The sequence below is a fragment of the Amblyraja radiata genome, chromosome 3 (assembly GCF_010909765.2).
Source record: "Amblyraja radiata isolate CabotCenter1 chromosome 3, sAmbRad1.1.pri, whole genome shotgun sequence".
NCBI classification, from domain to species: Eukaryota; Metazoa; Chordata; class Chondrichthyes; order Rajiformes; family Rajidae; genus Amblyraja; species Amblyraja radiata.
The window spans coordinates 52,739,357-52,763,009 of NC_045958.1; the positions used below are offsets into that span (position 1 = coordinate 52,739,357).

General features: G+C 43.0%; 1 protein-coding gene across 4 annotated transcripts in view; it reads right to left on the minus strand.

Annotated features, from left to right (window-relative positions):
* Positions 1–23,653, minus strand: part of rfx3 (regulatory factor X3) — a 291,788-nt gene that overhangs the window by 115,400 nt on the left and 152,735 nt on the right. For 3 of the 4 annotated variants that reach the window (XM_033017807.1, XM_033017806.1, XM_033017810.1), the window contains exon 3: positions 1,124–1,248. In XM_033017807.1, coding sequence (XP_032873698.1) covers positions 1,124–1,240 — 117 coding nt within the window. In that variant the 5' untranslated portion in view covers positions 1,241–1,248. Of the gene's footprint in view, positions 1–1,123; positions 1,249–23,653 lie in introns of those variants that run through there. The other variant, XM_033017809.1, reaches the window with a different exon arrangement.

Consider the following 23,653-nt stretch of genomic DNA (forward strand, 5'->3'; position numbering starts at 1 on the left):
TGGCACTCAGAGCTCAGGCAGTCAGGACTGAGCTGACAGACCAAGTGGTTGATGCTAAGAATATAGGAAAACCTGAATGTATTGAAATTCATAAAACACAAATGCAAAAGTGCAAGTATAAGGAACCTTGATTATGTTGCACAATTCATTTAAATTGGACACAATGCACAGGAACGCAAGAGGCTGATTGACTTAGCCCAGTAAATCAAGGACACAGTCCTCCCCACCATCTATTCTAAAGCATCTGCAAGAGGTATTTCCTCAATAAGTGGCATCTATCATAAAGGATCCCCACCAACTGGGCCATGTACTCTTCTTGTTGTGACCATTGGGCAGGAGGAACAGAAACTTGAATTCCCATATACCAGGAGCAGCACCAGCCACTTTTTCAACAACCATCAGGTTCTTAAACTGCACAACCCTAATCCTATTTTAAGACTTTAAATGGTATTGAAAGTATGCCAAAGTCAAACCTGCCCGTAATGCCAGAATATTTTTGAAAGAGGAGGCTGCAGACAAATCTAAGACTATCATCTAGGAATTGAGGGAAAATAATTTCCAGAAGTATGGGGAAAGTGATTATTGCAACCTATCAAACTACCTAACAATACTCTGCCTGCCATAAAATTTGATGGTAACATTACTAAATGATAAACTTCCTCTCATCAAAGTCATTAAGTTGGTGAAGAAGGAGATGGTGGCTTCTATAGGGTGGTTTTCCAACTAAACTGGCAAAATAATTTGGTAGAATGCTCCATCATCAGAATATTCAAACAAGCACCAAGACTTTGTTCAGTCAGTGGTGAAAAGAACCCATCTTATTAGATCCTTGACATATGGGGAGAAATTCAACATCTCAGGACATCAAAAGGCTGCATCAATGGGAATGAAATGGTCCTCTACCTAATCCTGGAATATCTGTTTACCTTGGGACCTGGAAGGGGATGCAGTGATCTCTGTCAAGGTTAATCCCATACAGCTGTGCAGGGCAGTGCACTCTGCTCAATTGGTTATTCACATTAAGACAAATATTAACTTCTATTGAAAGTTGATAAATTCTGTGGAAAATGCAATTGTGAACAGAGAAAAACAGTATCACTGATGTTTCAACTGAATAACCTACCTGTTGCTGAACTGGTACCTGTTGTACCACCTGGGCCTGCACCGCCTGCTGTCCTGCTACCGAGGTCTGCAAAGTCACTGTTGATGTGGTGTCTGACCCAGCCTCAGAAGTCTGCATATTGGGCTCTAAAGAAACACAGAGAAACAAATCAGCCACATTCTTACAAATGTTGATATTTCAGGTTGAGGAAAAATAAACTCAGATGTCAATTTGATATTCCTGTTAAAACAAAAAGTACAATGTAGTAGAACACAGTAATGCAGAACATTATCAAAGATAATTTTGTTAAGCTGGGTTGTCATGGAGTCGGAGAGAAATGCAAATTGGTGGTGATGGTGGTGGTGTTTTCCATATCTGTAAACGCCATCCATAAAGCAACCTTATATAAAGCTGATTGAGCACAAAATCACAACCTGATGAAGTGAACCAACAAATGGAAAGTCCCAGATTCAGCAGGAGGTGATTTCAGGTAGGATCACATGGTAGATCTGGTACAAAACCTGAAGAAATATCACTTGAAAAATGTGTCTAACTTTAAAATTATTAACAACAAAATTAAATGGGCATTCTACTTCAAATAATCTGTCTGTCCTGTTTTCCAAATTAATCAATTGCATTTTCACTTCCAGAAAAGTTCACAGATATATCCCTTATCCTTACAGCCAGAAATTTAAATTGTGATCCTGCATGTGTATTTGTTATTGGGTCAACTATTTCTTATCAACCTGTATTGTTGGTCCATTGCATGGAATGTTCAATGAAATTAATTATCGTAATCATCATTTAAAATGATGGTGCAAATCTGACAAACAGAACTCACCAAATGTCTGAAGAAGGGCCTCGACCCGAAACGTCTCTCCAGAGATGCTGCCTGTCCTGCTGAGTTAATCCAGCATTTTGTATCTACCTTCACCGAATGTATGCTAGTTTTTGGAGGAACAAGTGACTTCAGACTGAAAAACTCCAGGGGGAGTACAAAGGTGAAAAGATGCGCCAGTAATTTCAAGCGATAGGTGGATACAAGTGAGAAGTGGTTGATTGGGAATGAGTCATGTGGAGGAGGAAAGGGTGGAGATGGCAATAGAGGCAGGGAGGATATAAGTAATGAACAAAAGGATGCAAATTCTGCATTCTGATAGGAAAATAAGGTGAAAAATGAAACTGAATGCAGAGTGGTTGCAGAAGGGAACAACACAGGGAGGGGAGAGGTGAGCAGTAGGGAGAAAGGGATCTAGTGGGAGAGGTGTGGATGAGTGTGACGGAATATGGGTGAACGGGGCTGGGGGATATGGTGGAAAGAACAAGGTGTGAGAGAGACCAATAGGATGAGAAAGGGACAGAGGTTACCTTAAATTGGAGAATTCAATGCTCATTGTAGACTACCCAGACAGAATACAAGTGCTGTTCCTCTAATACTAAGTTTAAAGCTGCCATTGGATAACAATCACAGAGGGCAACTTTTAACATTTTTCCTCTACATATATGCATTACAACATAAGAGTCTCAAACAGATATACTAGCAATAAAATGCACAATGTTTTACCTATGATCTTTACACTATTACCAAATAACACACTGAATCAATCGAACATTGATCATCAACAACCATTTGCTGTATATTAAAATCAAACATTTAATATATTTTTTAAAAGCATCTAAAAATCTGCACGCATACCTTGGATACTTCATACTTACAACATTTACTCAAGTTTATTAATTGTTCAGTTCTTATTGTAATTATGCTCACTAAGTTTTGGCATGAAGGTTCATCTTTTGAGGTTTGGAACACAAATTTTGCTTATTTTAACAGAGCTTCTTTTCAAGTCACTCTAGGATCTGAACAGGTAAGTGCCTGGTGCACAATATTACCCTAGGGCTGTCACCTTACTTTTTAGGTGTTTAGGTTTATTACTACCACAAGTACTGAGGTATAGTGAAAAAAAATGCTTCGCATGCTATCCAATCAAACAGATAATACTATACATAAATATAGTGAAATTGAGGGCAATGTGGAAGTTAGTGGTGAAATTAATGAAATTCTGCACAGATGCAGGAGGCAGCCTCTATGCAGTTGTTGATATAGTGGAGAAACAATTAGGGATTAGGACCAGTGTACACCAAGAACAAGGAATGTTGAACATAACCAACAAAAAGGCAGGCATAGGTGGGGGGAATATCCATGGCTACACCCTTAACTTGGAAAAGTGAAAGAAGTCGAAGGAAGTTGTTAAGGGTGATGACAAGTTCTGCAAAGTGGAGGAGAGTGTTACTAGAGGGAAATTGGTTGGGTCTCTGTTCAAGGATGAAATGGAGGGCCTTGAGTTCTTCCTGATGGGGGATGGAGGTGTAGAGGAAATGAAACTCAAGAAGAGTCAAGGGTTTTATTGTCATGTCCTGAAATGGAACAATGAAATTCTTACTTGCAGCAGCACAACAGATATGTTAACCTAGTATAAAGTCCATGGTAAAGATGAATGACTGGGGGGCCTAAACACAAAGTTTAAAAAAAGTTGAAGGTGTCTCAGACTTAGGTGGGAAGAGACTGGACAAGGGAGGATAGGATAGAATTAAGGTACATGGAGGCAAGTTCAGTGGGGCAGGATCAGGCAGAAACAATGGATCTGCCAGCGCTGCTCTGTTAGTGGATTTTGGGGTGGAGGTATAAGCGGGCAGTGCGGGGCTGAGGAATTATAAGGTTGGGGGCTATGGAGGACAGATTGCCAGAGGTGATGAAATCAGAGACAGTCTTGGAGATAATGGCCTGGTTTTCATCTGTAGGGTTATGGTCTGGGGTAGATATGAGGAGGTGTCTTGAGAGCTAGTGCTCGGCCTCAGCATAGTAGAGGTCAGCTTGCCAGACTACAATGGCACCTCCCTTGTCGGTGGGTTTAATGGCGTTCCTTCTCATTCCCACACTTACCTTTCCGTCCTAGGCCTCCTCCATTCCCAGAGTGAGGCCACATGCAAATTGGAGGAACAGCACCTTATGTTTTGCTTGGGTAGCTTACAACTCAACTATTGTTACAGCCTTCAACTCATTGTCGAAGCTACCTAAAATTATAGATTTGGGATCCCACCATCTCTAGCCAACAATCGGCCTATTGGGAAAACTCTTTGCCCAAAGTAATCTGTTGCTGGCCCCTATTCGAACTACTTTATTCCCTCTCACTTCCAGTCCCTCTCCCCCACCTCCCCATTACAATCAGTCTGAAGAAGGGTTCCAACCCAAAATGTCACCTATCCATTTTCTTCAGCGATGTTGCCTGACCTGCTGAGTTACTCTTGCATTTTGCATCTATCTTTGGTATAAACCAGCATCAGCGGTTCCTTTTTTGTTTACACACATTGTCTTCTTTGGTATGCAGTCATCTACACACTTGCTGATGTAGTCTGTGACAGCAGCGACATATTCATCCATATTTAGCCAGTCCACCGACTCAAAGCAGTCACAGAGGATTTCATCTGTTTCCTCAGACTAGCACTGCAGAACTTTCTGCACCAAGTCTTCCTACTTTGGTTTCTGCTTGTAAACAGGGAGTAGTAGTTTAGCCAGGTGCTCAGATTTAGCAAAGTGTGGTAGGGGAACAGAGCAGTGATTGAAGTCCCCAACTATTATGACCAAGGCTTCAGGATACTTTGGTTCAAGACTATTGGCAACTATCAGATTAGCTGACAAAATGAAAATGTTTTCAGGTGACCATAAAAAAATGAAATTCTTACTTGCTGCAGCTTTACAGGTACATTTAACACAACAACTGCAAATTAACAGTTATTCTAAGCAAACCAGACCTTGATAGTGCAAGTGCCAAAGTACACAGAGGGGAGATAGCAGATGTGAGAGATAATGGTGAAAAGGTGGGAAGAATGCCACAGAAGTGTTAGCAGAGTGGAGGCATGAATGCTGAAAGAAGATGCGACAGGTGGCAATAAATTCTATATTTTCCAGGCAACTTCTGTCCAAATATTATTTTGTGTGTAGAGATGTGCAACAACAAAAATCAGAGATACTGGAAATTAAAGATGAAGACATGATGTGGCTGTAAAAAGTTGGCGTTATGGAACAGAGAAGCCCTGAATTTTTTTTGAATATAATTAGAACACTAAATTAAACTTGATGGATGTCCCAGACCCAATATTGGTCAGTAGTGATGGTGTGATGGGACAGGGGATTCTGTGCTGCATACTGGGAGTAGAAGTACACAAATAATAGTGAATGAAATGGTGGACAAAAATGCACTTGAACATCAGTGGGGGCAAGTATCAAAAGCCTGCATTTATAAAACATGCCATAGAGTCAATAAAGTACTTCTGCAGTGACTGTGATGCTGTAACAACACGGCAGCCTATCTGGCCACAGCAAGATTCCAAAATCAACAATGAAATAAATGACAATTCACTTATTTTAGGTATCAGCTGGCAGGGACACAGAGACAATTCCAAAAGCACTGAATTTTCTTATGCTTATTTGTTGTGTAGATAACATCGCACTCTTTAACATTTAATCTGAGAACCAGGACTTCTGATGGCATCAATTGAATGGCGGTGCAGGCTCGAAGGGCCGAATGGCCTACTCCTGCACCTATTTTCTATGTATCTATGTATCTATGTATCAACATCTCAATACTGCACAGAAGTGTCATAAAACACATTTGAATCTCAGGAACCAGAAATGAATGCACCACATTTTCTCCACCTTGCTACCATCAACGTTTTTAAGGTTCTCATTTAAGATTTTACATGCTAATGGGTTGGGCTAATGTGGATGATCAGCCATGATCACAGTGAATGGTGGTTCTGGCTTGAAGGACCGAATGTCCTACTCCTGCACCTATTGTCTATTGTCAAAGTAGCTGATATCATAGAAGTGAAATTACGCTGTCAAAATGATGTAGGGGCGAATGTTCAGTTAAGTTCAACAAGCACTAATGTTGGTAACCATATGGTGGAATAGTGTGTGCATGTTTGGGATGGAATTGACCACAACAGTAAGCAATTATGATGGTGACTGAAGAGAATTGTTTCAATTTTTTTTGCAGAAAAATAGTAGGGAAAGTAGGAAGGAAAATTTAGACATGTGACATCCTGCTAAAATTAAAAGCAGGACATACTTCAAACTTTCCCTCCAAGGTTCCCACAGGTATAGGAAATATGTCTTTGCTGAGGTTTGTGAATTTCTGAAATTATCTGCCTCAATGGTACCTTTATCACATGTTCCAAGGTACAGTGAGCTTTTCGTTTGCATACAGATCAGTAAGATTATTGCCATACACAAATATAATCCCTGGTTAAGCATATAATGCATGGAAACAGCCCACTGAGTCTTTATGCAATAGACGTCAAGTTTTGGGACCATTTCACAGTCCTAACTGCAGCTAGTCATAAAGGCCTGTTGCAGCCATCCCCTCCATCCGGTCATCCCATGAACAGTCGTCCTTCTCCTTGCCCGGTCGGTGGAGTTGAGACTAAGCATTAGATCAACCTTTATCTTGTTGAGCAATGGAACAGGTTTCTCCTGCTACTATTTCTTCTGCTCATATCATTCAAATGTGAATAGATGACTAAATCTGTTCAGTACAAAATACTTTTTGTGTATGCGATAATTGGTGTGAATGTGAGATGGTGTTCATCTAAGCAACTATCTAATTATTCCAGAACTTCCAAGATAAAAAGCTGTATTTTCACTCCTGTGCAAATCTGTACAATTAAGGGAGAGAACACAAATTAAATGTATGCATATCCCACTTGAATATACCCATTCGATGAGGAACTATCGCATTCCATACTGTTTTTACAGATTTTTTCTTTTAAACGCCCTCAATTTGCAAGAAAATGCTATACCTGGAAGACAACTATTTACTCAGACAGAATGATTTATGCAAAATGCTTCCTGAGAGACCCAGACTGCTGGTGTAGAGGCTTCCGGTTGCAATTTACCATATGCTTCTGTGCAGCACTCAGTTCTTGTGCCAACATTTCAGTTGGATGGTAATGTAACCAGTATGCAAATGAGTCACGATCAATTGCAGAAATATATTAAATTTTAGTTTGGTCATGTTTAGCTAATTGAACTATCGTGTGTATTAGAGCAACAAATGGTAGCTTGGCAAGGCTAACTTTAATTAAACAGATCCATCTGTTAATGGTCCCATTTTTACATAGTTTATTGAAAGAGCAGTTTAAATCTGGTATAATTGCAGTCATTTTTTGGATATTTTCTTTCTTTTAGGGTCTGTCGTTCTACCAAAATTAGCACTCCTCACATAACAAACTATTGTCCAATGCAGCTCGGCCCTTGGACCTCCCTTTGCACAGAGATCACTGCAATAATAATCAATAATAATAAAAAAGCAATATATCATTTGTTTCTATAAATGACAAGATCTATAAAGATAAGAAAGCTTGTTCAGTCCCTTAATACATTGATGTAAAGCTCTCAGATTGCCCCACAAATACATCTTATTGTATTCTCTACACGTGTATAGATTTTTTCATTCCTTCCCTATTTAAACCAAAAATAACTTATTTCAAAGTTGACTATGTAATGAAATTAACAGTTAACTCTAAGTGAATGATGGGGACAGATTTGGAGGATTTAGAAGATACAAGCTCAGCCTGGGCTTGGATAAAACATTTAGGATGACAGTCTTCCGAATCAACCCGACACAAATATTGGGGAATAATGATGAATCAGTGACTGTGTAGTTTATGCAGAAGCTGAAAAAAATATTTTCCCTTTGCAATTTTTTAAACAAAGTAATTTATGACGTACCTAGGATAATTACTAATCTTTCTCATTTGGCTCATATTCTCCTAAAGCTTTCCTGTCCATGTACTTGTTCAAATGTCTTATAAATGTTGTGATGGTACCTGCCACAACTAACTCTCTGGCAGCTCATTCCATATACCCACCATCCTTAGTGTGAAAAAGCTGCTCTTCAGGTTCCTAACCCCTCTCACGTTAAAGATGAACAATGAATTTCACATCAAATGTGACACATCTTCGATTGAGAATACTGATCTATTTTTAATTAACAAACATGAGACTATTTAAGAAAAAAAATCAAAGATGAGTTAATTTCATATTTTGTTTTGAGGAAAAATGACCATTTTGCAAACTCCATAAAATCGCATGACCTAAAAGTAATCTTCTGCGTTATATTCTTCTTATCTAACTCCTCAGAGGGCCAATTCAAGATCTTAATCTTCATTCTACTACAATTATCATTTTGTTCAAAAATTACACAATTTTAGATAATTCTACCTTTGTATCAGAATTGACCAGTTTTGTGGCAGGTCATCCATTTGCAATCTCCACTGACGCTGCCCGACTGCTGAGCATTTCCGACACATGACCAGCATTTCACAGCTCTTACATGTTCTCACTCTTACACTTTATGCTTCATTGTTTATCACAATGGAACACCTGTCCTCATTTATTACAGATATTCTTTTGTTCCTATCCATTTTCCCCCACACTCGCTCTGCAACTTTAAACTTATTTTCTCTTTTCCAGTTCTGACATTGAGCCTTCAATACGAAACAATAACTCTATTTCTCTTTCCAAATGGGCTGCCTGACATGCTAAGTGTTTTTAGCAGTTCCTGTTCTTACTTTTCTTTTCTGTTTATTTTATTGTTGGCCATTGTAGATGGTTTATGCATGCAACCAATAATGTAGCTACCTCAGTACCACTAACCACGCCCTAGTTATCAAGTATAATAACACTCTCTCTTCCTATCTCTCTCTCTCTAGCACTGTGACAGACTGCGTGCAGTTAGTGCTGGATCATGTTTAATCTGTGTGCTTATTAAAGAGTTAAGTTACAAGTGTGTGAGATTCACTTCTTTACATGGCGTCGACAAGTTAATTCTCGCGCCTCCTGTTTATCGGGTTTTATTTCTTGAGTTTGTTTCTTTGTCGGAGTTTTACTCTCCTTGTGTCACCATGGCATCCTCATGCCGCAAACCCACGCCCCTGGTCTTTGATGCAGACATAGCGGAGCGCTGGGCGACTTTTGAGATGGATTTTACCCGCTACATGAACATTGCTCATCGCAACGATCCTGATGCCGTTAAAGCTTCCCTTTTTCTAAATCTTGCTGGTCCTGATGCCATGAGGAGAGCACAAGCCTTCACCTACAGTCCCGCATCCGGGATGAACATGATCAGGTCCAAGTAACTGCAGAGTCTGCCGACGACCCGGTATGTCTGTTGCGAAAATTCGCTGAGCTTTGTGACCTGCCCTCTAACCGCATTTTAGAGAGAGCCAAGTTTTTTACGAGAAAGCAGCAGCATGATGAGCCTGTTGAATGTTTTATTGCTGATCTGCGTTACCTCGCTCAGAGGTGCCGATTTGATAAGATGACTGAACAGCTTACTAGAAACATTCTAGTGACGGGGATGCTCGATCAGAAATTACGATCGGAGCTACTAAGGAAACCAGATCTTACTCTAACCGAAGCCATGCACGCATGCAGGTTAGCCGAAGTCGTTGACCCGCTGTTCGGACAGCGGGGGTCTGATAATAAATCGATTAATTTAACTGGTCTCACCAGGTCTCAACGTCCTAACATAGTTAACACCAGACCCATGTCGCGGGCCATCTACGTCCCCGGCGGCCAAGGCTTTAAAAAATGCCCTAATTGCGGTTATGTGCATTCAATGCAGTCGCAGTGCCCGGCTTACAGAAAATCCTGCAATTTCTGCAAGAAATTGAACCATTTCTCGGCTGTCTGCCGCTCCCGTGGGAAACTTCCCCCAGCTTCTAGACAAGTCCTAAACAACTTGTGGCAAGTTGATAGCGAGTTTGGTTCACAGTCCTCTCTCGACACTGCCCACGACTCTGAGCCAATTAGTTCTCAAGGAGATGCTAGTGTTTTCACACTCCTACACGCACCTGCTCGACTCACGGATCCTTCGGTCCTCGTTACTGTCAACAATTTGACCTTCTCTGCTAAGCTCGACACGGGGGCGAAGGTCAATGTTACGTCAACAAGCCTGTTCAGAAAGATTAGGCACAATGAGCAACTAAGTGCTGACCGTTCGACTTTACATGCTTACGGGGGCGAGGTGCTGAAACCAGTGGGCAAGGCCATTTTCAATTGTGTGCTGCAGAGGTCATCGCGGGCTCTCACGTTCTATGTTCTCGACTCTGATTGTGTGACTTTGTTGGGCAACCAGGCATGCCAGGACCTGGGACTAGTCTCGTTCGACCGCACTGTCCATGAGGTGCGGGTGATGTTGGATCCGTTTTCTGAGTACCCGGACCTGTTTGATAATGAGCTGGGCAAACTGCCTTTCGTCTACAAGATCGCCACCGACCCAAAGGTGGCGCCTGTGGTCCGTGCACCACACAGAGTATCCCTCGCTATGAAGGACAAGGTTGAATCGATGCTGAAGAGCATGGTCGCGATGGGAGTGCTGGAGGCAGTTAGCGAGCCCACCGAGTGGGTCTCCACCATGGTTGCCATGCTAAAAAATGACAAGAACGAGATAAGAGTGTGCATCAACCCAAAGGACCTGAACCTCGCAATTAGGCGACCACACTACCCCATAAGAACCGTGGAAGATGTTGCGGCTCAAGTCGGCCAGGCCACGTTTTTCTCCGTTCTCGATGTCAAAAGTTCCTTCTGGCAAATACCACTCGACAAACGCTCCTCCGATCTTACAACGTTTGCTACTCCCTATGGCAGATTCAAATTCCTGCGGATGCCTTTCGGAATCAACTTTGACAGCGAGGTGTTCCAGAGGCCCATGGAACAGCTGTTCGCTGGCATGCTGTGCGCCATCATCGTGGATGATATCCTAGTCTACGGGGAGAATGCCTCCGAACATGGCAAAAACCTGCGCCGGGTCCTGGACCGGGCTCGACAGATCAATTTAAAACTGAACATAAAAAAGTGCAGATTTCGCGTCTCTGAAGTGCCTTACGTCGGACACATCTTCACTTCTGATGAACTAAAGCCTGACCCACAAAAGACTGCTGCAATTTCCGAGATGCCAGCCCCAACCGATGTCCTCGGTCTGCAACGTTTCCTGGGCATGGTCAATTACCTCGGTAAGTTTATTCCCAATCTCAGCGAGCTGAGCTCGCCCCTGAGGCAACTAACTAAAAAAGACACTGCCTGGTCCTGGTTCCCACAACACCAACAGGCTTTCGAATTTCTGAAATCTAAGCCGACCAGCACCCCGACACTTAAATTCTTTGACCTGCGCCGTCCCATTGTTGTTACCTGTGATGCCTCCCGTTTTGGACTCGGTGCTGCTTGCCTGCAGCTCTTTGATGACGGATCGCTGTTACCTGTTTCGTATGCCTCGCGAACCATGACCGACACGGAGCAACGGTATGCTCAAATCGAGAAGGAGCTCCTCGCGGTTGTGTTTGCTTGTTCCAAGTTTAAAGACTTCCTTTTCGGAAGCAGATTCACGGTCGAGACCGACCACCAGCCACTAGTGACAATTCTTAGCAAGCCCATACATGTTGCCCCTGCCAGACTGCAGCGCATGATGCTGCAGCTCCAACGTTTTGATTACCATCCGGTTTACAAAATGGGCACTGAAATGCATGTGGCCGATACTCTACCTCGTGCCCCACGGGCCACCTGTGACCGCCACCCCTACGAGCAAGAAGACCTCTTGGTGCTGAACGTCAACATCGTCCCAACCAGGCAACTTCAGTGCCTGATCGAACACACCGCCGCTGACACTGCGTTGCAGCAGCTCGCGGCTGTCATCAAGCGTGGCTGGCCCGACAAACGGACAACTTTGCCATCTGGTGCCCAACCGTTCTTTCTGGTCCGCAATGAGCTGGTGCTCCAAGATGGTGTTATCGTCAAAGGCCACAAGGTCGTGGTTCCGGCCTCTCTGTATGATCTCTACTACAACGCATCCTGGGGTCGATGCCACTATTTCTCACGCTCAGGGACAATTCTACTGGCCTGGTATGGCCAAATAAATCAAGGACCGAGTTTCCTCCTGCTCCACCTGCAACAACCTCGCCCCGCACTAGCAGCGACAGCCCCTTTTGCAGCAGCCGGCGCCTGCCATGCCCTGGACATCGCTGGCTGCCGACATATTCGAATGGCGGGGCAAGCAGTTTCTTGTCCTGGTGGACTCGTACTTCAACTGGTTCGAGGTGGACCTGCTTCCTTCAATCACCTCCGAGATGGTCATCAGCAGACTGCGCAGGCACTTCGCCACCTTTGGTGCCCCTGTCTGTTTACAAACGGACAATGGCCGACAATTTACCAGCGCTGAATTCAAATCTTTCGCTGCCAAGTGGCACTTTCATCATTACACTAGCAGCCCGGAGTATCCACAAAGCAACGGCCTTGCCGAGCGAGCCGTGCGGAGTGCTAAGGGTCTGCTTGAGCAGTCCCGCCTGTTTAACTCCGACTTCTACCTGGGCTTACTTAACCTCCGTAATATCTCCCGTGACACGACCATGGGTTCCCCTGCCCAGCGTCTGATGTCGAGGACAACCAGGCCACCTATGCCGATCGCTCAACAGACCCTGCTACCCAAGGTATTCGAGCCTGCCGTTGTCCAGCAGCGGATTGAACAGAAGCATGAGGTTCAACGGCGTTCCCACGACAGGTCCTGCCGCCCGCTGACGTCCCTACTGCCCGGGCAAGTCGTTCGGTTGCAAACTAGCACCGGCTATTCCCGTCTCGCGACCGTAGTTGGTGTGGCTGATTCGCCTCGTTCTTACCTGGTGGACTATGAAGGGACTGTCTATCGTCGGTGCCGTCAACACCTGTTGGCTGTGAACGAACCGAAGCTTCCACCTGCGGGTCCTTATGCTCCACCTCTGCGGTCCCAGCCTGCCCCTGCCGGCTTTCCTGCTGATCCCTGCATGCCCCAGACCCCTCACTTGTTGCGTTCTCCTCCACCGCTGCCACCTGGTTCTGGCCGGTTTGCCTCCCCTCCTGCACGTTCTCCCTCCCCTCCTGTCTCTCCTGCTCCGGCTGCGTCTCCTCCTGCTTTAACTGCTGCTACGGATGCGTCTCCTCCTGGTTTAACTTTCTCGCCTACTTCTGCTGCGCCTTCTCTTCTTTCCGAGGGGGGGGGGGAAGGTCTTGTATGCACGCGTTCGGGTCGCATTGTTAAGCTGCCTGTTCGCTATGGTGACTTTGTTTAGATTCGTATATTTTATATAATCACACTGCCATGGCTCTATTTCATTTCTGATTTCTAAGGGGAAGGATGTAGATGGTTTATGCATGCAACCAATAATGTAGCTACCTCAGTACCACTAACCATGCCCTAGTTATCAAGTATAATAACACTCTCTCTTCCTATCTCTCTCTCTCTAGCACGGTGACAGACAAGTGTGTGAGATTCACTTCTTTACAGCCATCTTCTCCTATCAATCATCTGCAATGTGGAATTTCCTTCCTCAATCCATCTGTTTTAATAGTTTTCTTATAAAACATTGCTTTCCCTATATCTTTAGTCACACTATCCAACATGTCTCTAACACCTTTGTGAAGCATCTTGCGACATTCTGCTGACTCAAAGAACACAATGTAAGCCAAGGTTGATATGGGGTAAATAATTATGATGTTACCATGCTTTAGAATTTGAAACTGAACATTGTGTTGATTGACATTTCGAAGCTCCAAAGAATTTCCCAAGATCAGCAACATAAATTACAATTATTTATATTGAGAAACTGCTGGTGTTAGTACAAACGTATGACATTTACTGTACCCCTCTCTATCTGTTGGATGCCTGGTCAACTATGTCCATTATCCAAAAATCATCCTGGAGATCAGTGAACCCTTGATTTCTTCACTCCCCTAATGGAGCACATTAACTTATTTATTATTAAAACATTAACATTGTCACCTGAATCCTGAAATTCATTTGCTTAAACGTCTATTTCTAATCATTCTTCTCCATTCTCATTAAGCTGAAACAAATCTAAATTCCATTCTATTTCTAACCAGCTTGTTATCTGGCAATGGGGAAAAATAAAACTAAATTGGGAAACCCATCATCTACATCGGCGGTCACTCGAACCAAGTATGACTGTCCTCTCCATAGGGTGTCCTACTTGTGGGTCTGCAGATGTCTGTAGAGGCCGATCCACCATCCACACACCTTGGTGCAACGTAGGCAGTGGAGACTGCCTACTGCCTTGGTAGTGTCGAGCCCCCTTCTCTCTCTTCTTGCAGCGCTCTTGCTTTGTCTCTGCGACACGGCGTAGTTCCATTTCATGAAGTGCAGCTCTGCACAGATTTCCTCCAGGAGCACCTGTCCAGTGCAATGTGCTCCCAGTTGCTTGATGTGATGTGGAATTTCTTCAGACTGTTCTTGATGTTGAGCTTGAAGCGTTTCTTTGGCCCGCCGGGGGCTTGCCGACCTTCGTTCAATTGAGAGTACAGGATTTGTTTAGGGAGACGTGTGTTGGACATTCGGATGACATGGCCAGTCCATTGAAGTTGGTGCTGCATTATTGTGGTGGCAATGCTGGTCATGTCTGGCTTCCTCCAAAACGCTGATTTTGGTGCGTTTGTCCTCCCAGCTGATCCTCAGAATCTTTCGTAAGGATCTTTGATGGTATTGTTTCAGGGCTCCCAGCAGACGTTGAAAGACAGGATAAGAAAAGACAAATTCATTGAGATAATTCCAGAGTAGATTTGCTTCCAAGAGAAGGGCAAAAAAGTAAAACATATCATCATAAGAAGGTTGGAGAAATGTGAATTTCCCATTACAAACAGAACAAACTTAGTGATTAATTAGATAGTAAGACAATGATGAAGGAGTATTCAAAATTATGAGTCCAAGGAAGTACAGTTGTTTCAGCAAATTACACGAGAGAAGAATGTGATGATAGATGTATAAGTGGAAGGGAAAGATGTTTTTAAGGAAAATAAAAATCAGTAAAGACCAGCTGGTCAAAATAAATCTGCTATATTCCATAACGTTAATTGTTTTTGGAGGAAGTGAAAAGAGTGACAACATGCCAAGAGTGACAACATCCCTCTGAAACATGCCAAGAAAAAAAAAAACTTCTGGATTATGAAGAAATATAAACAAGAATTTTTACCTTATTCATTCATAGAATGCAACCTTTACAAATGTCCCCGAGAAGATGGCAGAGAGATACTTCCTTGAAATAATACATTCTTCTTCCCACATGGTTGCGTAATTGAGAATTGGATGATTTATTCCAGTGTTAATGAAGCAATGGCAATACATTTCCAATCCAGCATTGTGTACAAATTAAAAGGATCCTGCAGGTGGTACTGATCTCTGATACCAGCTGCTCTTGGTCTTCATGGTGGATGAGGTCACGACTTTGCAAGATGGAGCTAAAATACTCTTGTGGAACTACATCTTCAAAACCGTACTCAAAATATTATGCATCTGGTGGAGGGAGTGGAAGCACAGCGTGATGAATGGCGCTATAATTAAGCAAGGACGATGACAAGCTGCTTTAACAGTGTTGGAACCACATTCATCAAGGGAAGTTAAGAGTATTTCATTGCATTCCTGGTGTGCCTTATAGACAGTGGTAAGGCTTTAGGGAGTCATGAGGCTAGTCGTTTGCAACAGCCTTTGATCTCATCTTGAAGTCATTGTCTTAATATAGCTGGTCTAGCTAAGTTTCTGGTTAATAATGAGGGGTTTAACACAAATTTTACTTCGGAGTCACGTGAGTGACTACGTGAAGAACCCCGCCAGGACGCATGCGTGTCATATCGCTACACGCATTGCGAAACAGTCAGGCGGGGTGGAACGACGTTCCCCCGCAGCGGCAGTTTAAAAGCCGGAACCTGCAGGTAAGAGTTACTCTGCAGTCTTTTTGTGTTTCCCATACCGATTTACAGGTGGGGAGCATGGACAAGTCAAAGAAAGCAAAGAGGGCTGCGACAAAGCTGGTGGGGGAGGACCGCGGAGTAGCGGGCAGCCAGCAGCGGCCAGCGGCACTTGAATCACCGATAATGGGATCAGCTGTGCCCGATGTCGCCTCCGCACCGGCCAGATCCACTCCGCGGCCGGGCGGTAAGGCAAAACAGAAAACTAACAAAGTCGTGGACTCAGATGAGTCCGACTTTGAGCAGCCGCGGGTGGCCAGCGACCGTGAGCGCTGGAGATATCAAACTCCAAAAGGTATTAAAACTCCTAACAGCATGGATAACAGCATTCACCCGCACTGTGGATGAGAAGGACATGTCCCAGGACCAACAGGATGCACTGGCACTGCTTTGCAACACTCAATATGAGATAAACAGCATCAGGAAGAGTGCCATCCGACCTACTTTAAATCCGAAATTCGCGGGTCTGTGCAAACCTGGAAACATAAAACCACCAATACTACTATTTGGAGGTAACCTATCGAAGCAAGTCAAGGAGCTCGATGAGGAAGCAAAAACCCTGGGACTCATAAAAGGGACTTCATCAAAAACCCACTACGGCCATAGACAGCACCCCTACGCACCCACCAGTAGAACAAGACCGACTGGTGAAAGCTCGAAGGTCCGGTACACCAAACATGAGTCTTTTTTAGGCCATGGCCCAGGCCGGCCTTCTTGGAAGATACGCGAACCTCCAACATCAACCAAACCACAAACCCAGACACCAACGCCTCAACATCAACGAAGGATTTACAAAAATAAGTAAACCTGCCACTGGTAACTATGGAGGTAGGTGTGTCTGGTTCCCCACAAATTGCAGGGAGCATGGAGGTTGGGGGGAGATTACACTCCTTTCTGGATGCATGGAGTATGTTAACTACCGATACTTATATTTTAAGCAGTATCCAGGGATATACAATAGAATTTATACACAAGTACAGCCCTCCAGTTCAACATATACCGAACCGAATGTTCGTACTTTCAGGTAAAGAAAAATCAGAAGCGCATGCTGAACTGGAGCGGCTTTACGCAAAAGGTGTAATTGAAAAATCCCAACACGAACCGCTAGAATTCGTGTCCAATATCTTTACCAAAAACAAAAAAGATGGTGGTTGTCGCATCATCATAGATCTGACCAAATTGAATACATTTGTACAATATATTCATTTAAAAATGGAAACCTTTGTTACTGCTAAACAATTGATTTCCAAAGGTTACTTCATGGCTAGCATCGATTTAAAAGATGCTTACTATTCAGTGCCTATATGAGGTGACCACAGATGTTACTTAAAATTCAACTGGATGGGACAGCGCTGGCAGTATAGAGCGCTGCCAAATGGGTTAACATCAGCCCCCAGGCTGTTCACAAAAATTTTGAAACCAGCCCTAGCGTTTCTACGGAAACGGAAACACATGGTCATGGCATATCTAGATGACATACTTATTGTGGGCAAAACTTTGGAATTGGCCAAACAAACTGTAACAGCCACAAGACAGTTATTTGAAAAACTGGGGTTTATTATCCATCCAGTTAAATCTAAATTAACGCCTTCAGCTACTATGGACAATTTGGGGTTCACCATTGACTCAGTTCACATGTCGGTGACTTTGCCAAAGGGAAAGGCTATAGACTTAATAGAGGCTTGCAATAACCTCATTGACATCAGTAAACCGTCCATCAGATTGGTAGCAAAAGTAATTGGCAAAATGGTGGCTACTTTTCCAGCCACACAATTCGGACCTTTACATTACCAAAATTTACAGAGAGCAAAAATACAAGCACTCAAAATCAATGCTGGTCATTTTGACAGACCAATGAAGCTACCAATCAAAGCTATAATGGAACTAAAATGGTGGATAGATAACATTTGGCTTTGTTTCAATCCAATCATTATCAGCAACCCTTCTATGGTGCTACAAACTGATGCCAGTGCACTTGGTTGGGGTGCCACCAATTCCATCTCCAGCTGTGGAGGTAGATGGACTGCTCAGGAGGCATCATTATTACTAACACTGGGCATAAACTACATGGAAATGTTGGGTGCATTCTATGGCCTAAAGTCATATTGTACTGGGTCATATCACCAGCATGTTAGACTACAGATTGACAATACCACCGTGGTAGCATATATCAACCACATGGGTGGAAACAAATCGACATCATGTGACAATCTGGCTAATACAATTTGGCAGTGGTGTATCCAGAGAGATATTTGGATATCAGCTACTTACCTACCAGGTAAACTAAATTTAGTGGCAGACACCAGGTCACGCAAATTTAATGAAAACACCGAATGGATGTTGAATAAAAAAGTATTTGCTGATATTACAGCACGATATGGAACACCAGATATCGATCTATTCGCATCCAGGCTTAATCACCAGCTATCAAACTATGTTTCGTGGGAACCAGACCCTGGGGCAGCGGCGACAGATGCATTTTCACTGCATTGGGGGAAATTGTTTATTTGTGCATTCCCTCCTTTCTGCCTCATCAGTCGGGTATTAAGGAAAATACAGCAAGACTCTGCGTCTGGTATTTTGGTAGTACCCTATTGGCCTACACAACCATGGTTCCCAGTGATACTGAACATGGTATTAGAACCATGTATCACCATCCCGAATAGACCAGACTTATTGGTTCATCCCGTAACAAGGGATAGCCACCCATGCCATAACTATTTGAATTTATTAATTTGTAGAGTTTAAAAATACCACTACTACAGCTGGGACTGACGGACCGAACAGTGAACATGATTTCAGCGGCCCACAGACAGTCCACCAAAAAACAGTATCTGGTCTATATCAGGAAGTGGGAGATGTATTGTCACAAAAACAGCATCACCTACAGAGATATGAACATCCCGTCTGTTCTGGAATACCTGGCAGGCCTCCATTATGATGAGGGGCTCAGTTATAGTGCCATCAACTGCTCCAGAAGTGCCCTATCAACTTATCTATGGCAAGGAACAGAGCGTCACTCTGTTGGGACTCACCCACTGGTAACAAAACTTATGAGGGGAATTTTTAATACCAATCCCCCAAGAACCAGGTACTCCCAAATATGGGATGTGAGTATTGTCCTGAAGATGCTCAGGAATTGGTCTCCAGCAACAGCTCTGTCCCTACATAGACTGACATTAAAAACAGTCATGCTAATGGCATTGGTCACGGCACAAAGGGTACAGTCATTACATAAATTAAGACTGGACAACATGACTTCTTCATCTGAAAATATTACGTTTCATATTTATGAATTAGTAAAGCAGAACAGACAGGGATCAGCAGGCCTCAATATAGAATTTAGGTCTTACCCAACAGATGATCGTCTCTGTATAGTAAGACATTTGTCGTTATACATGGAGAACACGAAAATCATCAGAGGCAATGAGAAGGCACTTTTAGTCAGCCATAAGCAACCACACAAAAGAGTGACGGTCCAGACCATCTCAAGATGGCTGAAACAGGTTCTAATACAGGCTGGGGTGGATACTAATATTTTTAAATCTCATTCCACCAGGGCTGCAGCTACATCGGCAGCTATGCAGTTGGATGTACCAATGGACCAAATCCTCAAGGCAGCAGGATGGTCAGGGGAAAAAACATTCCAACTATTTTATCATAAACCAGTCATGAAACCTGGAACGTTTGCAGAAACAATTTTAAGTTCTGTAGTTTAATTTACCCCATAAATAGGGGCTATAATTTTGTGTTAATAAATTTCATGGATTTCAATGTCGGATTCATGTCTAAATTATGTTGACACAATTCCTCCTACAGTCATTAAGGCAGATGTGATGCATGGACTCGTTTCCACGGCATGAAATCACAGAGCTTTGAAATCTTCACGTAGTCACTTACGTGACTCCCAAGTAAAATAGTAAGATTAAACGAGAACTTGCCATTCGAAGTTTGATCGTTATTTTATGAGGAGTACGTTGAGGGAATACGTGCCCTCCGCTCCCACGCATGATCATATACTCAACTGGTATTTCTTTCTCTAATCTTACTATGTTTAAGTCATTACAGTTATCTGTGATTTCACACCGCTGCTTTGAAGAATGACACGCATGCGTCCTGGCGGGATTCTTCACGTATTCCCTCAACGTACTCCTCATAAAATAACGATCAAACTTCGAACTGGTAAGTTCTCGTTTAATCTTACTATTTCAGGGCAGGATGCAAGACTCACTTAATGAAGATGGCCACTAATCTGACACTCACCTGGCACAAATACTATTTAACATATCACCACAAGCCTGAATATTATCGAGGTTTCGCTGCATACATACATTCATTATCTGAGGCATTGCAAATGGAAAACTTACACTGGTTGATGTATTATTTTTGATTTCAACTGATTAAGCAATTTATTTCTCGCCATTTTTAATAATTTGCAATATTTTAATGAAAACTTAAATTTGTCCTCATTTATAAAGACAGGTATAAATTATTTGTGAGTACATTTGTGAATGGCAGAGTTTTATTTTTTAATGTAGCCCCAGTTACATTGACAACTTTGCCAGACTCTGATTTTGGGATAAAGCCTCAACAGCTATCAGTTAACTGCCTGTATAGAGACAGCTCTTCTGGTCCTCTGGGCTATGCTGCAATGTTGAATTGGATCCCATGTAAAGATTACTAAGAATCACAATGGAATAAATAACCTGATGCACAGAGAGGCTACCAGTGATGTTGATTTAACAGAATCAGTCCCAATAATTTACGGAGGTTGGAAATGGCATAGCGGGTGGAGAGCTTGATTGTTTTTTAGGATTTTTGGCTATGCTGAAATGCTGAACTGGACTCCCAAATAAAGTACAAGAGTCACAAAGGAACAAATCACCTGTCGCAGAGAGAGATTGATTTTATATGCAAAATAGATTTTAAAAACAAACCACTTTTGATAAGGTTTGTGCAAGAGTTTGTGAAACTGTTTAGGTGACAAGAACCATCAAATGGATTAAAAGAGTCACTATCTGTAAACCAGATTTCCAGAACACGATCTCTTCACAAGCTTCATGAACACTAAAATCAAGAACAGCCAAAAGCTTGTAATCAAAAATGCTAGACGAAATGGATAAGCTAATTTTCAGATTTTGGAATAGAGACTTTCAGTGCAAAAATGAAAACAAGATGGAGAGGGATTTAGAAAGATTAACTGCCTAATCCATGAAATTCAAACAAAGAGGAAAATTAGACAGTCACTTTAGTTACCATGGGAATAAGAACAAGGAACAGAGTGAGACATTGGTTGGGATCCTCAGAGAGCTGGAAAGTGAATTGAGTGTGACAGTGGAAGGATAGCAAACATGGTGTATCATGGTAAACAAATTAAAAGCAAAGGGACTGCTGATTCTCAATTCTGCTAAAGTCTAATATTAAGGTTTAATGGTGTACAGTAAAAGGATAAGCCTGTTTGAGCCCACTCAAGAGGATGCTGCAGGCAGAAATGTGAGGAACAAAGTAACTGCATATAAAGCAGAAGAAGATGTACTTTGATCAGTAATGAATAGGAAAAACACATAAAATCACGATGGATAGGAAACAAAATGAATAGGAAAAGCACATCAAAATAATTCAGGTCATAATAGTTTACTTTCTCCACCACCGCATTCCTACTTTCTTGACCTAACTTCAGGTTTCTAGACTCAAGTCCTATCTTTTGCAAACCAAAAGCATTGGTTGGGATAGCATTATGATTATAATTCAGGTTGGTACAGGAGGAGCAGGTAGTGTTAAGTACCTGTCCCACATACGCGATTTATTCGGCAACTGCCGGAACCCGCTGCAGGTCGCCGAAAATTTTCAACATGTTGAAAATCCCGCGGCAACCAGAAAAAGGTACGACTCTTTGGGCGACTATAGACAATTGACAATAGGTGCAGGAGTAGGCCATTCGGCCCTTTGAGCCAGCACCGCCATTCAATGTGATCATGGCTGATCATCCCCTATCAGTACCCCGTTCCTGCCTTCTCCCCATATCCCCTGACTCCGCTATTTTTAAGAGCCCTATCTAGCTCTCTCTTGAAAGCATCCAGAGAACCTGCCTCCACCGCCCTCTGAGGCAGAGAATTCCACAGACTCACCACTCTCTGCGAGAAAAAGTGTTTCCTCGTCTCCTTTCTAAATGGCTTACTCCTTATTCTTAAACTGTGGCCCCTGGTTCTGGACTCCCCCAACATCGGGAACGTGTCCAAACCCTTAACAATCTTATATGTTTCAATGAGATCCCCTCTCATCCTTCTAAACTCCAGAGTGTACAAGCCCAGCTGCTCCATTCTCTCCCGACATGTCGCGGGGTGACGCCTGTATGGTCGTGAGTAGTCGCCCAAAGAGTCGTAAATTTTTCTGGTTGCCGCTGGATTTTCAACATGTAGAAAATTTTCGGCGACCTGCTGCGACTATAACTGGTGCCAGCAGTCGCCGAAAAAATCATGCAAGTGGGACAGACCCTCTACATAAGTAGGGGAGACCCTCTGTAAAAAAAAAAGGAACAACAAACAAAAGTAAGTGGACTAGATATATGCAGAAGCCAAAATGAATGAGCAAAATCTGGAAATTATGCAAGCATGCGCACTCAAAAAGTAATCATAGTAAAAGTACTGGTACTGGAAAAGCAGAGAATTGTGATAAGGACAGGTGTTTACGGCCACCTTGATGATTAGGGAGCATCAATACACATATTGATACTGTGTCAAATTGGTGTACCGAATGTCAGGATGTGTTTTTGAAATACTACAACCATTTTCTGTTGAGATGCCGTGAAAGGTGTTGAGCGCAAATCCAAGACTTCAAGCCTTTAGATTGATGGAAGCGATCATAAGATCATAAGTGATGGGAGCAGAATTAGGCCATTTGGCCCATCAAGTCCACTTCGCCATTCAATCATGGTTGATCTATCTCTCCCTCCTAACCCCATTCTCTTGCCTTCTCCCCATAACCTCTGACACCTGTACTAATCAAGAATCTATCTATCTCGGCCTTAAATATATCCACTGACGGCCTCAACAGGCTTCTGTGGCAAAGAATTTCACAGATTCACCACCCTCAGACTAAACAAATTCCTCATCATCTCCTTCCTACAAGAACGTCCTTTAATTCTGAGGCTATGACCTTTAGTCCTGGACTCTCCCACAAGTAGAAACATCCTCTCCACATCCACTCTATCCAAGCCTTTCACTATTCTGTACGTTTCAATGAGGTCCTACCTCATTCTTCTAAACTCCAGCGAGTATAGGCCCAGTGCCGTCGAACGCTCATCATATGTTAACCTACTTATTCCTGCGATCATTCTTGTAAACCTCCTCTGGACCCTCTATAAAGCCAGAACATCCTTCCTCAGATATGGTGCCCGAAATTGCTCACAACAGATGAATGGTCCAGATCTCTATCATAGTCGTGGGCTCTGCATCAGTGACCATGGGAATAGATGGGATCCAGTTACTTTAATTGTTTTGAGCAAATCATGTATGAGGCAGCAAGGAAAACCTGGAGTCTCTCACACTTCAAGGTGCTCTAGCCCCATCCAAACACTGATCAGGTGTACTTGGGAGGGAATAAGAAGTTTTCATCAAGCAGACAGTGGTACACCAGAGTCAGAGACTTAATTGTTACAAACCAGGATTATAGTAGGAAGAAACTGCAGATGCTGGTTTAAACGAAGA